The sequence below is a fragment of the Globicephala melas genome, chromosome 1 (assembly GCF_963455315.2).
Source record: "Globicephala melas chromosome 1, mGloMel1.2, whole genome shotgun sequence".
Lineage (NCBI taxonomy): Eukaryota > Metazoa > Chordata > Mammalia > Artiodactyla > Delphinidae > Globicephala > Globicephala melas.
The window spans coordinates 180,087,935-180,103,559 of record NC_083314.1 but is presented as its reverse complement, the minus strand read 5'-3'; the positions used below and the strand labels follow the sequence as shown (position 1 = coordinate 180,103,559).

At 38.9% G+C, this 15,625-nt stretch overlaps 1 protein-coding gene across 14 annotated transcripts in view; it reads left to right on the top strand.

Moving 5' to 3' along the window:
- The window catches only part of KIF1B (kinesin family member 1B), a 148,359-nt gene that overhangs the window by 79,134 nt on the left and 53,600 nt on the right, over positions 1-15,625 (top strand). For 13 of the 14 annotated variants that reach the window (XM_070046042.1, XM_030878866.3, XM_060283243.2 and 10 more), the window contains 3 exons: positions 761-844; positions 1,062-1,242; positions 1,368-1,440. In XM_070046042.1, coding sequence (XP_069902143.1) covers positions 761-844; positions 1,062-1,242; positions 1,368-1,440 — 338 coding nt within the window. Of the gene's footprint in view, positions 1-760; positions 845-1,061; positions 1,243-1,367; positions 1,441-7,489; positions 12,299-15,625 lie in introns of those variants that run through there. The other variant, XM_030878921.3, reaches the window with a different exon arrangement.

Below are 15,625 nucleotides of genomic sequence, written 5' to 3'. Positions count from 1 at the left end.
AGCAAACTTTTCATTCTATATGATGAGAAATCCCCAAGGCTTGGTATTCCCTGTCTCTTTCTTTCAGTGATGCTTTCTTGTACAATCTAATATTTGAAAATGGAGAAACTTGGGCTGCTTATAAATGCAGGCATGGACATAGCTACTTTACATGAAAAAAGCCTGGACGAAAGGAGCCGTTTTGTTACTGCCAAGAATTGAGCGGGACATAGGCAATTAGGCTTGGTCTTGAATCTTAATTATTTGATAGACTAGTAAGAAGGGAACAAATATCCTGGGTAGTGGGAGATTTGAAGAACCTCTGGTCTTAAGCCAGTAGAATTTATTTTTACCTAAAAGGGAAGAAAAAGTCCACCTTGATTTTTGTCCAGGTTATTAACAAAACAACAACAATCTTATAGTACTTTTGTGTTGTATAATTTATTCCTCCCTTAGTCAAAATATTAGCTTTTGATCTTAGGTTTCTGATTATTACCTATATCTCATACTTAAGATTTCTGATGGTTTTCGTTTTTATATACTGAACTGTCAGATATCACTGAAGCTAACATTTCCTATCTTCTTCTGAAGTTTGTCAAATTCATTTAAATGTTTCTGAGCCACAGCCCTGGTTCTGGTACCCTAAAATGAACTATTATATAGCTACTAAGCCACTTGGTTGGTTGCAGGAATCTATTCTAGTCACCTTGAATCCTCACCTGCTTTCCATTATTTTCTTCCAGTGGTCTGTGATGCTAACATTAGTTTGTTTTCCTCTTAGTTATTGTAACCCTGGAGCCCTGTGAACGTTCAGAAACCTACGTAAATGGCAAAAGGGTGGCCCAGCCTGTTCAGCTGCGCTCAGGTGAGACTGGAAGAGGCGTGAAGTCTTCAGAACACAGGGCTTGTGCAAGCAGCTCTTTAATTCTTTATCTAAAGGTTGAAGTGATAGTCAGCATTAGGATTTATGTTCCTGTAAAACTCCAAAAGCTGTCTTTTTGCATTAGGGAGAGTTAGGCTATTAACCTAGATGCAACACATTTAAAAAATGATTTCCCATCCGTGTTTCTGTTCTGTGCTAGGAAACCGTATCATCATGGGTAAAAACCATGTGTTTCGTTTTAACCACCCGGAGCAAGCACGGGCTGAGCGGGAGAAGACTCCTTCTGCTGAGACCCCCTCTGAGCCTGTGGACTGGACGTTTGCCCAGAGAGAGCTTCTGGAAAAACAAGGAATTGATATGAAACAGGAGATGGAAAAAAGGTAATGTACAAATGTGATGTGGTCCACGTGACTCTCATTTCTTTTAAACACATAGCAGAATTCATGAAACAGCTCAGTGATTTTGCAATTTATTCTTTCCTCTCTTGCTTCTCTTTTCCGTCTAGGCTACAGGAAATGGAGATCCTATACAAAAAGGAGAAGGAAGAAGCAGATCTTCTCTTGGAGCAGCAGAGACTGGTAGGAGTGCATCCTGAATCCTCTGTTAGGAAAAGGGCAGCTTGCTTTCATATCACACCTTCCCTGTTCCACAGATGAGCACTCGCCCAGTTGCTTCTCCACCTGTCATTGATACCATACACTATTCTCTCATTTCCTTCATGGAGAAGGAACTTACATCCCCTGGTAGCCTTAGCCTGAAAAACTGTCCTTAAAGGTACTACTTCTGTGCCTCTTATGTCTTAAAGTCAAGTCTTCTATCAAGACCAAGTGCTTTTTGAGGAAATAGTGGGAGCTTTTCTAGTAGCCTTTTCCTTTTGATAGTGGTTTTTGAGTATGCACCAGTGGTGGTTCTTTTAATAATAATTACTCTGAATATTGAATTTGGTGGGTGTTTGCCTTGGTTTTGTTTCTGATCACCTGATAGTACTAATTCTCTGCTCTTGGGCTGACTTGGGGATTGTTCTTGTGCTGGGTGGACTTTTTTTTTTTTGTAAGTTAAACTGTGTCTAAAAGTGTTGCTGCACAGTTGCATGTGTTAATCCTTTTCTGTTCCCTGCATGGAGTCTGAATCCTAAGTAAGGGTCTCCGTGGCATATGGGGCGACAGTGGAAGTAGGGGCTGCACACCCAACTCCGAGAGGAGAGGGAAGCCTTGTTTCTCTGGGTTGAGAAAGGGTTTGTTTGAGCAGCTGAAAAAGTCAGTTTATGGTTGCAGCTTATAATGCTAATGGCTATAGCATTTTATGATGTTAGTTGATTTTCTTCGTTTTGTAGAAACTGAATCTCATGAATGAATAAGTTTATCCAGTTAGTTAGACTTTATTTTTTAAAGTCATCCAGTTTTGGTTTACAAAGCCCTGGTTATAAGAAGCTTCTTGGCATTCATTTGATGTATAAGAAAAAGGCATAACAGCCTTTGGACACTGTGATACAGTTTAGGAATTCCTCATTTTTTAAGATTCATGGACTTCTTTTTAGATAAGGGGATATTAGGGAGAAAGCTGGGGTACTGGTTTCTTCCCTTAGCATAAAATATACCATGTAGAATACCGAGTGTAAACAACAGCATGTAAACCACAGCCTGATAGCCGTGCTCTGCTTTGGAGAAGAGAGGCTATTGCTGAGTGGGCCAAAAAAGCCAAGGACTTGTGCAAAAGCAGTCTTTTCCAGGGCTGCTTGGTTCTCAGGCTTGGCAGTGGGTTAAATAAATCAGTTAGTTTGTTATCTTGGAAATTATAGTAAAGCCCAAAAAAGAATGGATTGTAAGAATAAATCAAGTGTTTGGGGCAAGATCATAGCAGTGTTATAGGTAGAGTCTCTTTAGGAGGCCTAGTTGGCATTTAGTTTGTAATGGAAACAGAAGGGTTTGGCTACAATGTGATTAGGGGCTTGAAAGCTTTGTGACACATGAAGGAGCCTTTTATCTTAATAATGTAGTATAATCTAATAACATGCCTCTGATGGTCTGTGGGTGATCAAATGAGAACAGGTATAATTAAGCTATATTTATTGTTAATAATAGTGCCTTGTATTTGTGTAGTGCTTTATAATTTACAGAGAGTTTTAACATCCATCATTGTTTTGATCCCCAAAACAACCCTCTTTGGAAGCTGTATATGTAAATAAAGTGGCAAATATTGCCTCTAGTTTATAGTTGAGGAAGCCACGTCTAAAAAATGCTGCCCACTCTTAAATACCTGTTAAGTCATGGTTCTGAGGCTTAAACTTAAACTTGAGTCTTCTGACTTGCTTCAATGTTCTGTCCAGTAGAGCAGTGCTTCTCAACAACTTGGGAGTCTTATTAAAATGCGGATGCTGACTCAGCAGGTCTGGGGTGGGACCTGAGATTCTGCATTTCTAAACAGCTCCCAGGTGATGCCAGTGTGGCTAGGACCAACCTTTGAGTAACTAGGTGTAAGAGAATAGTGATGGCTGGTGATCATTCTATTCTGTGAAATAAAGACAGTGACCATTGAAGAAAGGGAAAGTAAATGTCTCTAGGACATATTTAGTTTCCAGAGGACATACTTAGTTTGCAAGTAATCAGGTTTACAAACAATAAATGCTGGAGAGGGTGTGGAGAAAAGGGAACCCTCTTGCACTGTTGGTGGGAATGTAAATTGATACAGCCACTATGGAGAACAGTATAGAGGTTCCTTAAAAAACTAAAAATAGAAGTGCCGTACGACCCAGCAATCTCACTACTGGGCATATATCCTGAGAAAACCATAATTCAAAAAGAGTCAGGTACCACAATGTTCATTGAAGCTCTGTTTACAATAGCCAGGACATGGAAGCAGTCTTCTAAGTGTCCATCAACAGATGAAAGGATAAAGAAGGTGTGGCACATATATACAATGGAATATTACTCAGCCATAAAAAGAAACGAAATTGAGTTATTTGTAGTGAGGTGGATGGACCTAGAGTCTGTCATACAGAGTGAAGTAAGTCAGAAAGAAAAAAATAAATACCGTATGCTAACACATATATATGGAATCTAAAAAAAAAAAAAAAAAAAAAAGGTTCTGAAGAACCTAGGGGCAGGACCAGGGATAAAGACGCAGACATAGAGAATGGACTTGAGGACACGAGGAGGAGGAAGGGTAAGCTGGGACGAAGTGAGAGAGTGACATGTACTTATATATACTACCAAATGTAAAATAGATAGCTAGTGAGAGGCAGCCTCATAGCACAGGGATATCAGCTCGGTGCTTTGTGACCACCTAGAGGGGTGGAAAAGGGAGGGTGGGAGGGAGACACAAGAGGGAGGAGATATGGCGATATATGTATATGTATAGCTGATTCACTTTGTTATAAAGCAGAAACTAACACACCATTGTAAAGCAATTATACTCCAATAAAGATGATAAAAATAAATAAATAAGCAGCTCCTTTAAAGCAAAGAGGTTGCTTTCCTCCCATAAGTCCAGCTTTCTACTCCAGTTAAAGTTCTTGTCCTCAAGAGTTGATTTCTAACCCTTCAGCCTGAAGCATACCTAACAGTTAACAATACTGAATAAAAATGTAATTTTATGACCCTATATTGGTCAACCAACAAATATATTTTGAATGTACCCTATGGATATACATTGAGAAGATACAAAGGAATTATTATTCAGTAAATATTTAATATTTATTATATACAATTATTTTTGCATAACAACAGCATTAAAAAATGGAATTCAGGCTCATGAGTTTTCTATTACAATGATTCCCCAAATGCATCCCATTGTTACATTGCTGAATATTCTCTTATAGTTAGTGCTTGATTATACGCCTGGTCCTTTCTGTGCTTGCTTTTTCACACGTGTTTTGGGTATTTTCTCTTTTATTTGCATAATCTTCATGCAGAGTCTCTTTAGGAGGCCCACTTTGCATTTGGTATTTAATGAAAGCAGAAGGATCATTTAGTGACATGTGAATTGGACAGATCTGAGTAGTTTTTCCAACCCTGTAATAAATGAATCTAAATTTCTTAAAATCTCTCTCTTTTTTTTTTTTGACATGAGATAGGATTTGCATCTTGGCACATAAGCTTTGCAAGAGTTTTCAGTATCATGGTCAGTATGTGATGGGGGTGATATGTTTGAGCTTTAAGGAGAACATATTCTACAGAGTCAATATGACAGTATTTTAAAAAGAAAGAAAATTATGGCCACTCGATGAGTTCTTTTAGATTTATGTAAACTCATTTAGTTATGTTTTATTTTAGAGTTTAAAGGCATAACTTTTCTCTCTTAAGTATGACATTAAAGCAATGATTAGAATATTTCCTGAACTAGGTAGTGTTCATTTCATCATTAAGCAGTTTTTAAAGGAAAAGAAAAGAAGCCAGGAAAAAACCTGATAGTTAATTATGTAGGAAGAATCAGAGAGAATTTGTGTTCTATAAAACTCAGTTTATTAAAAACAAACAAACAAAAAAACTCAGTTTATACATATTTGCAAGAAAACTTTTTTAGGAGTCAGACATACTTCTTTTTCTCTAATATTTATTAATGTCATCTTTTATCACTTTTTTATCACTTAAGATTTTAAAAAGAAAAAGAAAAAAATAGTATAGAGTCTGTAAATTTAGCTTTATCTGCTTTTTGCTGCTAAATTTTCAAATAGGTAGGGGTTATAAATGGTTTAGTAACCATTTATAGACAAATAGAAATAATATAAATCAGTAGTAACATCTCCAGATTCAGGGGCCAAATTATTATTATTGTTAGAGGTTATTTTTTTGTTCCCTAGAAAGTAACTGTACCTAGAAACATAGAAATCTTTGGTCTAGAAAACAAGATACTATTTATCAGTTTCAACTCTTTTTTTTTTTTTTAAACCCTTTCCTAGAGATAATTTTGGTAATCATAGCCAAAGTAAAAGAGACTATTAAATAAGAATATTTTCATTTCCTAGACTATCTTGAACTACTCCTCCAGTGAGTAGTTTCTTTTCCTAGGAACTTTTTTTTTTTTTTTTTTTTTTGCAGTACGCGGGCCTCTCATTGTTGTGGCCTCTCCCATTGCAGAGCACAGGCTCCGGACGCGCAGGCTCAGCGGCCATGGCTCACGGGCCCAGCCGCTCCCTGCGTCCCCTGCATCGGCAGGCGGACTCTCAACCACTGCACCACCAGGGAAGCCCGTTCCCAGGAACTTTTATCTCCTGAATAGAAATTCTTCCTTAATCCTATCTGTCATAGGGAGTTCTAAGTCCAACACTGCTTTCAGTTAGACCCATGTTATCAAGATTTGCTTGTGTTAGTTAAGAATAATTGGCTATTGTCCAAATAGCCATTGAAACTGCTTAGCTGTGAATTCAGGCTGCTGTTTTAGACCTAAGTAAAGTTGTTTGAAAAAGAGGTAATGGGGCAAAGACAGCTGGAAAGACAGAGAGAGATAACATTTTAAATTGGGTCCATAAGCAGAGTACATAAGCAGAATATAACCTTTGTGTTTTATGTGTTGATAGGAAGAGTTGTCAACTTAAAGTAATATTCCTCGAAAAACTAGAAATACCGTGGGTTTTCATAGATGGAACACGTCTCTAAGTTGTATTTATTAAAGTATTACTTGGGGAATTTTGAATAATGTTTAATGAAAGTCTATTTACCTAGCTTAATTTATGTTCTGGAGATTTGTTTCCTAAAATTTTGGAGGTGAGGTATTTATTGGTTTAAGTGTGTGGAAAACAAAGTAGCAGACCCACTATGAAGATCCTTTTTTATGCATCCTTATTCTCTGGATAACAAACTTTAATTGTACAAATGAAATCGATCAATTTGACCTGACCCAAGACAGTAGCAAATCTGATATATGCTCATGGAAAGACTAGTTTCAGAACTCTCTTATCGTCTAGGAAAAAAAACAATTTGGTTGATAAGAACCTCACATGGTCTGCTAATAGGGATTCTTAGCATTTTTAACATAATCCCTGTTTGACTGCTTTTTCTACTTTCTCATCTTCTAACTTTTTTCTAGGGCTGCTCTTTTTAGTAAAGCTAAACAAAACGTGGCATCCTACAGCATTACTAACCTTTGTTAATCCGCCTGCTCGTCACATCTTGTATGGCATCTGTGCTCACTCATGGGGGAAAGAGTTTCTGGAAGAAGCAACAGCAATAACCAAGGCAAATGTGGGGAAGTGGCTGCATGGGTGTTAGCATGTATGGGGCAAAGGTTTTACTTCGTTTTCTTGAGATAGTGGAGATGTTATTTCACACCGTTTTGTTAATAACTTCATGTGACCTTACAGTGAGAGGCTGTTTCTCACTGTTTCAGTCCTCCTAAGAAATTTGATTGCAGATTTCATCATTTAAGCCAGAAAGTGGAAATTTGGATTAATGTTACTAGAAAAAAAAAAAGCAAATCTTTATATTAATAATAATCTACGTAAGCATATGTCTTAATAGACTTGCACATCATTTAGGGTTTTTTTTGTTTGTTTGTTTTTTTTAGTTTTTTGGATTTTGTTTTTAAATTTATTAGGGCTTTTTTGCTTGCTTTTTCTTCGATTTGATTTTCCTTTTTTACATTTTAATTTTGGTTATTTTGGGGCCATTTTTTGATTTTGTTTTTCCAAAGGACGCGGATTCTGATAGCGGGGACGATTCTGACAAGAGGTCCTGTGAAGAGAGCTGGAAACTGATTACTTCTCTGAGAGAAAAGCTACCTCCCAGCAAGTTGCAAACCATTGTTAAAAAATGTGGCCTCCCTAGCAGTGGGAAGAAACGAGAACCAATTAAAATGTATCAAATCCCCCAAAGAAGACGCCTGAGTAAAGATTCCAAGTGGGTCACCATCTCAGATCTTAAGATACAGGCTGTAAAAGAGATATGCTATGAGGTTGCTCTCAACGATTTTAGGCACAGTAGGCAGGAGATTGAAGCCTTGGCCATTGTTAAGATGAAAGAGCTTTGTGCCATGTATGGGAAGAAAGACCCCAACGAGCGGGACTCCTGGAGGGCAGTGGCCAGGGATGTCTGGGACACGGTTGGTGTAGGGGATGAGAAGATTGAAGACATGATGGCCAGTAGTAAAGGAGGAACTGATGTGGATGACCTCAAGGTTCATATAGACAAGCTGGAAGACATTTTGCAAGAAGTCAAAAAGCAAAATAACATGAAAGATGAGGAGATAAAAGTATTAAGAAATAAAATGCTCAAAATGGAGAAAGTCTTGCCACTGATTGGGTCTCAGGAACAGAAAACCCAAGGAAACCACAAAGCAAAGGAACCTGTTGGAGCTGGTGCCAGTAGCAAGTCTGAGATCGATGTATGTAAAGGAGACAGTGGAGAACTTGGGAAAGAAGAGCGTGTTTCCCAGCTGATGAATGGAGACCCAGCTTTTAGACGTGGACGTCTGCGTTGGATGAGGCAGGAGCAAATTCGGTTCAAGAACCTGCAACAGCAGGAGATAACAAAGCAGCTTCGCCGGCAGAATGTACCTCATAGGTTCATCCCTCCTGAGAACCGGAAACCCCGGTTCCCCTTTAAGAGCAACCCTAAACACAGAAACTCTTGGAGTCCCGGGACACATATCATCATAACAGAAGATGAGGTTATAGAGCTTAGAATTCCGAAAGATGAAGATGGAAGGAAAGGAAATAAACAGGAGAACCAAGAGAAGGGGAGTAGAGCAGCTTCTAAGGATCCCCAGTTACCATGGGGCTCTCAGGGCACTCGAAGTCAAGATCACATTCAAGTTAGCAAGCAGCATATTAATAATCAACAACAGCCACCTCAGTTACGCTGGAGAAGCAACTCGCTCAATAATGGCCAACCGAAAAGCGTGCACTGCCAGGCATCTGCTTCTTCAGAATCACTAAACTCCCACAGTGGTCACCCCACCGCTGATCTGCAGACTTTCCAGGCAAAGCGCCATATGCATCAACATCGTCAGTCTTACTGTAACTATAACACTGGAGGTCAGTTAGAGGGCAGTGCAGCCAATTCCTGTCAAAAGCAGACTGACAAACCCAACCACTGTAGCCAGTTTGTGACACCTCCGAGAATGAGGCGACAGTTCTCAGCACCCAATCTCAAAGCTGGTCGAGAAACCACAGTATAAATTACTGGACAAACTTGAACCCTTGGTGGAGGAAACAGACGATGGTAGCTTATGATTTGGGTTGGTTCTAGCCTTGGCCTTGAGTTCCTAGTATTTGCGTTATGATTATAATGTTGTGCTTCTAAAATATTAACTGATTTTAATATTGTTAAAACATAAAACACTGGTAAATGTTTCGACACCTCCCTTTTGTTTGTATACCATAAGTGGGCAGTTTCTGGAATTTTGGACAAAACATTGAGACCTCCCTTATTTTTCTGAGACTTTCCTCCTTTCTTGGTGCCTAGATAATATACTTACTTACACAGACTGGTCTTGTTTCAGTGTAAGTTTGCTATGTTTTTACAATGCCTATAAATTTATCTGATATCCAGAAAGACTTGCCTCTTGGTTTATGCAAACATTCAAAAGAGGAATTTGATATGTAGCATTAAATGTCTATTATTTCCCCATAAATGTTAGACATTAGTTTAAAAATAATAACATGCAACTGTGTGAACACAGCTTTGGATTTCTTATCCATGTCTGTTTCTTTCTTTAAATATCATGGAAATTTTCAAAAACCAGAACTAAATGTCTTTGGACATATTTTATAGGACACAGCTTTGCATCTTCCGTGGAACTTCCACATCTTCTTACTCTTCTATATTTTACATAGAACTGATTCAGTAGGGTTTTTTTTTTCTTTTGACTGCATCAGTGTATGTATGAATTTTGTCATAATACTGAAATCTTTAAATTGGCATCTGTCTGGATTTCTGTTTGTGGTTCGCATTTTGAAGTTTAACATATCATTTCTCACACAAATACATACACAGAGAGACGCTGAACTATTCACCAATATCTTGCCAACAGAAATACCAACAAAATACTCGTATGATTCTTTGAGCAGTATGTATAAGTTTATAGGGAGGTTATTTGGTGGAGAGAGGGGAGAGATGGAACATGGGGAGAAGGCTACAGCATTTGGCTGTGTGTACTTATTTTCAGTAGATGATGAAATAATGAAATAAGTTAACTTTGGTTTGGTTTAGAATAAAGGAGATGATGTATAATAAACTATTCTTTGGTCAGCAGCAGTGATCCTCACAGATACTCAAGCAAGGAAAGAGAAGTCCTGATGAACAGTTATTGTATCAATACCTCATTTTACTATGTTATGGTCTCAGTTTGCCTCACTGGAGAATCCACTAAAAAAGATGGATTTTGATGGGAAGAAAAGAATAGTTTCCTGCATCCTTCATCTCTTGAACTTGTCAGAAACTTTTTAAAGAGGCGGTGTGAAGAGCCAGAGATGTCTATGAGATTGTCTGACATCATGTTGTTGAAGATTGCTAAGTCACCTATCAAACGCTTGTCTTCCAGATGGTGTGAAAAATTACATCCAGGATAGCAGTTAATGTTCAAGGAAGCCTTAAAGATTGTGATTACATGGGTTTTTTTCCTTTGCGTGTAGGCACTATTCTTTATTAGAACATTATTTTTAATCATAGTATTTTTTTTCTTTGCTTCTAAGAAAATGCTTTTATAATGCACAGAAAGTTGCTTCCAATTAACTTTGGGGGTTATTTTTGCTTTCATAGCTAGAGCAGTCCTAGTCTTCAGCTGAAGTTTTATGGCAGATTAGACAGGGGTGATGTCTGTCATGGGTTGACTGAATGATGTTTGTAATGAGTTGACTTAATTGAGATGACAGTGTCCTGTACCATGTGGTTTGAATATACTTGGTAGGGTACTTCAGATCAGTCACTTCAGTGCATCTTGTGTAAACCCCATTTGTCCTTCTTTGTTCTTCTTAGACATAGTTATGTTATCTATTTCTTTCTTGCAAAAAAGTTCATTTTCTAAAACTAATAATAATAACAACGCAGCTTTCAACTCTCTAGCAAAAGTGGGCTTTCAGTTTTCCAACTTGAGATAACATAGGATAGGGCTATATATTTTCATTTTTATGGTGGCCTTTTAATGTCATTATGGGCAGGTACCTCCCTTTCACACTAAACAATGGGAGTGAGTTTCTCCTGGTGATCAGGAGACACTGTAGAATGAAAAGAAATACAGTATTTCATTTACAAATGTGGGTTGTGTAGGCACTATACCCACACTGATATTCCAAAGAGTTAGATTTGTATTTGTGCTTCATGTGCTGATCCAGGCGCCCTCAGATTATTGAAATGTTTAGATATCTAATGTAGCCCTTAATTTCAGATGACCAGAAAGAAATGAACCAAGATTTGATTGCCCTTCATGCATTTCAGAGCAGATACTTGTCTTAGAAAATAACTGTGTGAATGGAATTTCTTCATTAACTTTCACTGAAGAAGTAACTAGTACCATGCTTTTGTGATTGGTATAGCCTACATTGCTTTGTTTGTTTTTTTAATTTGACAGTATCTGTCCCTACGTTTAAATACTACAAGACCAAAGGGAAATGGTCACCATTAAGCCATTATTGTATTATTGAAATATCCCTAGCTATTATCATAGTGAAATTTTTTTTTAAAAGTTTGTGCTATTGAAATTATATAATGACCTGACAATAATGGAAATAGAGTCCCAATCAATTGGTACAGTTTCACAAACCAAACCACACACTATGGCATTCCTTGGAGAATTAAAGACTTCTGTTTATCTAATAAGTCTAAACCAAAGGGCTTTTCCTTTAGTTTTGCTTCTAATTCTTTCTGGTGCTTCTCTTTTCACTGGAAAATGCAATGAATGGGAATTGTTTATTCCATTGAAGTGACTTGAAGTGACCTCTTGTGCTTTAGGTGTAGGTTGATGCTGAAGAAAAACAAAACAAAACAGGACAGAACACAGTTTGTCACACCGATGTCTGCATTAGAGGCTGTCAGACTACAGGAAGTTACATAGGTTTTCTCCCGTCAGCTGCTATACCCCTGTGCCTTATTGGTCCTTTGTAGACTTGCCTTAATGATTTGTACAAAGGACTGGGAGCAGGGGAAGCTGTTGAGTCCTGGCGTACCTTAATGAAGACGCCTTCTTAGGGGCAGTGCAAAGCAAGCATTTGTTCTGCACTGTTAGAGCCAAATTCTGTATTATGAACAGTTTTCATAATTGTCTACTTTATGTCATCTTTCTGAGATTTAAAAATCTGCTCTAGATACTTAGTTTGAACCAATGTAGGTTGTGAAGTGTATTGGTTTCCTCCCATCATTACTGTAAAAAGAAGTTGTGAATCTTCTTGTTAATGAACTATGGATTTCTCCCTCAGTTTCTTTTTAGAAAATGCTTGAAGATTGTCTTTGAGTGTAAGATCTACCTTTTCAGAAAGGGAGAGTTAGTTTGTAATGTTAAAAAATAAAGTCCTCATTCAATAAAAACTGAAATTATCTCTTAAGAGTGTGATTTCTCTCTGATGTGGGAGGAGGGAAAGTGAAACAGAGTGATGCTAAACCTGGTCTTGACTTTTATTTATTGCTCTTTCACCTGAAGATGGTTACAAACCATACCTTTTAAAAAATATTTCTACATGAACTTGATTTGTTTAGAGCTTTTGCTTTTTGTTACCCTTTTTGATTTATCAAAATTCTATCTTAAATGAGGTCTTTAATCCCTATTTTATGCTACTTTTACTTAAATAAAACCTTTTATATTATAAGATAATGAGGATATCAGATATCCCTTTATGATTTCTTTGAGTTTATCTTGTATTTTCTGTTTTTTTCAACTATATAATTTTGATTTGCAGTTTTCTTTAAATGAAATGGTATACTTCATATGGGTAGAAATGAAATTTCTAGAAAGCTTTGAGTAACTCTGTTTAGCTTTTCTTTTTTCCCTTAGCCACTGCTTTTCTCCACCCAGAGCATTGGTGATATGTTAGAGGTGAACAGGACAAAGCAGAAGATTTTTCTGGAGCGGACCATCGGTCTTATTGAACATTTGGACATGACATTATTTTTTATGTTGAAAAGCAACATAATCGTACATAATGGAGTAGAATACAAAATCCACATGGGTTTTTTTTTTTCCCCAACATGAGTTTTTAAATATGAAATTTGGAACTTAAGGGAAACGTTAACGCTTGGATTGGCTTGCTTCAGCCTTCTTACCCTTTCCCTTCAGGTACTTTGTATTTCTCTGCTGTTGGAGAACCTGGTGGAAAAGTTGCCAAGACCTGACCATTTCTAGGACAGTACAGACAATTCCAATGCAGTATGATATGTGTAGTGATAGTTGTGTGCACAGGATGAGTGTGGGCAGAGTGGGAAAAGGTTTTTGAAAGAGGAAGCCCTGAGCCAAGAGCAGAGTCCCAAAGTACAACTGCAAATGTATCCAAGTGAAGAATGGCAGGGATCCAGGGAACTGCCAGTAACTTGGGGGACCTGGCGGGGGATGGGGCAGGGGCCAGATCATGGCATGCTAAGGACTTCGGATTTTATCTTGAGCATGACGGAAGCTACCATGTATTATACAGGGAGATTGCATTCGTAGATTCATCTTTTAGAAATGACCAAAGTTTGGGTTGGATAGAGGCAAATTCAGAGCCCAGTGCTGCAGTTGGGAAGTTGCTGGATGAACTAAATGAGAAACAATGCTTTCCAAACAGAGGCGGGGGGACAGGATGGAGGGAATGACTGATAGATTATTTGGAGATAGAATCAATGAATCAGTTCGTGGAGGGGGATGAGCCCTGTGTATATATCCCACAAGGTGAAGAAGGCTCTTGCTTGGACCATGTTTGGAAAGTAAAGTTAATGAGACCAAGATAGGACTGAGAGATTGGGAGAAAATAGGAGCTGCACAGGTCTAAGAACAGGTGTTGTGAGACCCCTGGAGGCATAGATCTGAGACTGTGTCCGCATGGTGCTGCTGGTGGTGAGTACATTAAGGTGTTGACAAGAACTGGGGCGTGGACATCTCCCTTCCAGCTATCGCTTGCTAATTATAATCTGCCATTAAAAGAAGAAGGCAGCATTAGCAAAATGAGCCAAGCCTCTAATGTCAGAAACAGCCTAACCAGAAAACCCAGAATTGTGACATTGATTTTACCTTAAATGCCACCTCCTCAGAGATGCCCTAGTTGTGGCACCATCGTGTCTCACCTGTAGTACCACAGTAGCCTCCTAGCTGGTCTCTTCACTTCTGTTCCTGACCCCTGTACGCCATTGTCCACATAGCAACCAGCAGCGTCCTTTGAAAACAAAAATCAGTGCCAGTGGCCTCCAGTGGCTTACCATTGCACTTTAAAATGTGAACCTCTTATCGTAGCTTCCAAGGCTGTCCCTGTTTGGGCTTCTTGCCTGTGTCTCTGACTTTAAGTCTTGACATTCTTTTACTAGCAAGCACTTTGGACTTTTGTGCTTTGAACTTGCGAAGCTCGTTTCCACCTCTGGGCTTTTCACTTCCTCAGGACTGGCATCCTTTCTCCTCGTGCTGAGCTCCTCTTCCGGATCGGTGCTCACGAGCCCCTTTTCCTGCCGCAGCCTATCCCAGGGCAGCTCACTGTTTAATAATAATGCTAACCTGTAGTTATCTGTGCACTTACTTGGTGCTTCCATGAGACTGTAAACTCACCTAGAATAAGCACCTATCTGTCTTGTTTTCTTCACTGTTGGTCTGTACACATCACCCAGAAGAGTGGTTCTCAAACTGTCGTGTGCATCAGAATCCCCTGAGGGGCTTGTGAGAACATAGAATGCTGGTCCCACCCCCAGAGTTTCTGATGCAAGGGGTCTGGGGTAGGGTCTGATAACTGTATTTCTCATAAGTTCCCAAGTGACACTGATGCTGCCAGATCAGAATCCACCTTTGAGAACCACTGTCTAGCACAGGGATTGGCAAACTTTTTCTGTAAAGGGCCAGAGAGTAAATATTTTAGGCTTTGGGGGCCTCGTGGTCTCTGTCAAACTGCTCAGCTCTGCTGCTGTAGCAGAAAAGCAGCCATAGACAATATGCAAAGGGATGGACATGGCTATATTTTGATAAAACTACTGTATTTATCAAATGGTGGGCTGGATTTGGCCTGCAGATTTGCCAACCCCTCAAAGATGGTCACTTTTGAGAACTGTTAACTAGAAGATCAGTACACGACTGTGTATCTGATCTAGAAGACAGATAAGTGCCAGATGCTGGTGGGTCAGTGGTGAATGACAGATCCCCGGCCTCCTGAAATTCAGAGTTGTGGAGGAGATAGCTATTAGACAGTCACACCAGTGGTTATACAGTACATTTGTGACCAATGCCCTGAGGGAGGAATACAGGGTGCTCTGAAAGTTTACAACCAGGTGCCTCAGGGAACAAAAAGGTGGCCTTTTCTTGCTCTCAGCTGATGATTTTCATTTTGAGAAAAAGAAGGAATCAGAAGTAAACTTCCTTTTCTTCCCATTTCTAGGTCTGCGTCCAAACCATACTTGGCCTTCCCTCCTGTTGGTGGAAGAACCGTCTGTGCTCCTGTCTTAGCCCAGCCCTTGTTCCCTTCATCCTGTCTTCTGAGGGACTTATTGAACATTTACCCCTTCTCTTTTACAACATCAGTTTTTCTCCCTCCACATTATTCCTGTCAGCATTACAAGCATGTCATTTCACCAATTATAAAAAAGTTCCATGTTCCCTGTGACCTGCCACTGCAGTTCTCTGTTCCTTTTTCTAAAAATACTCCTGAGAGCGTTTTCTGTACTTTTTCCC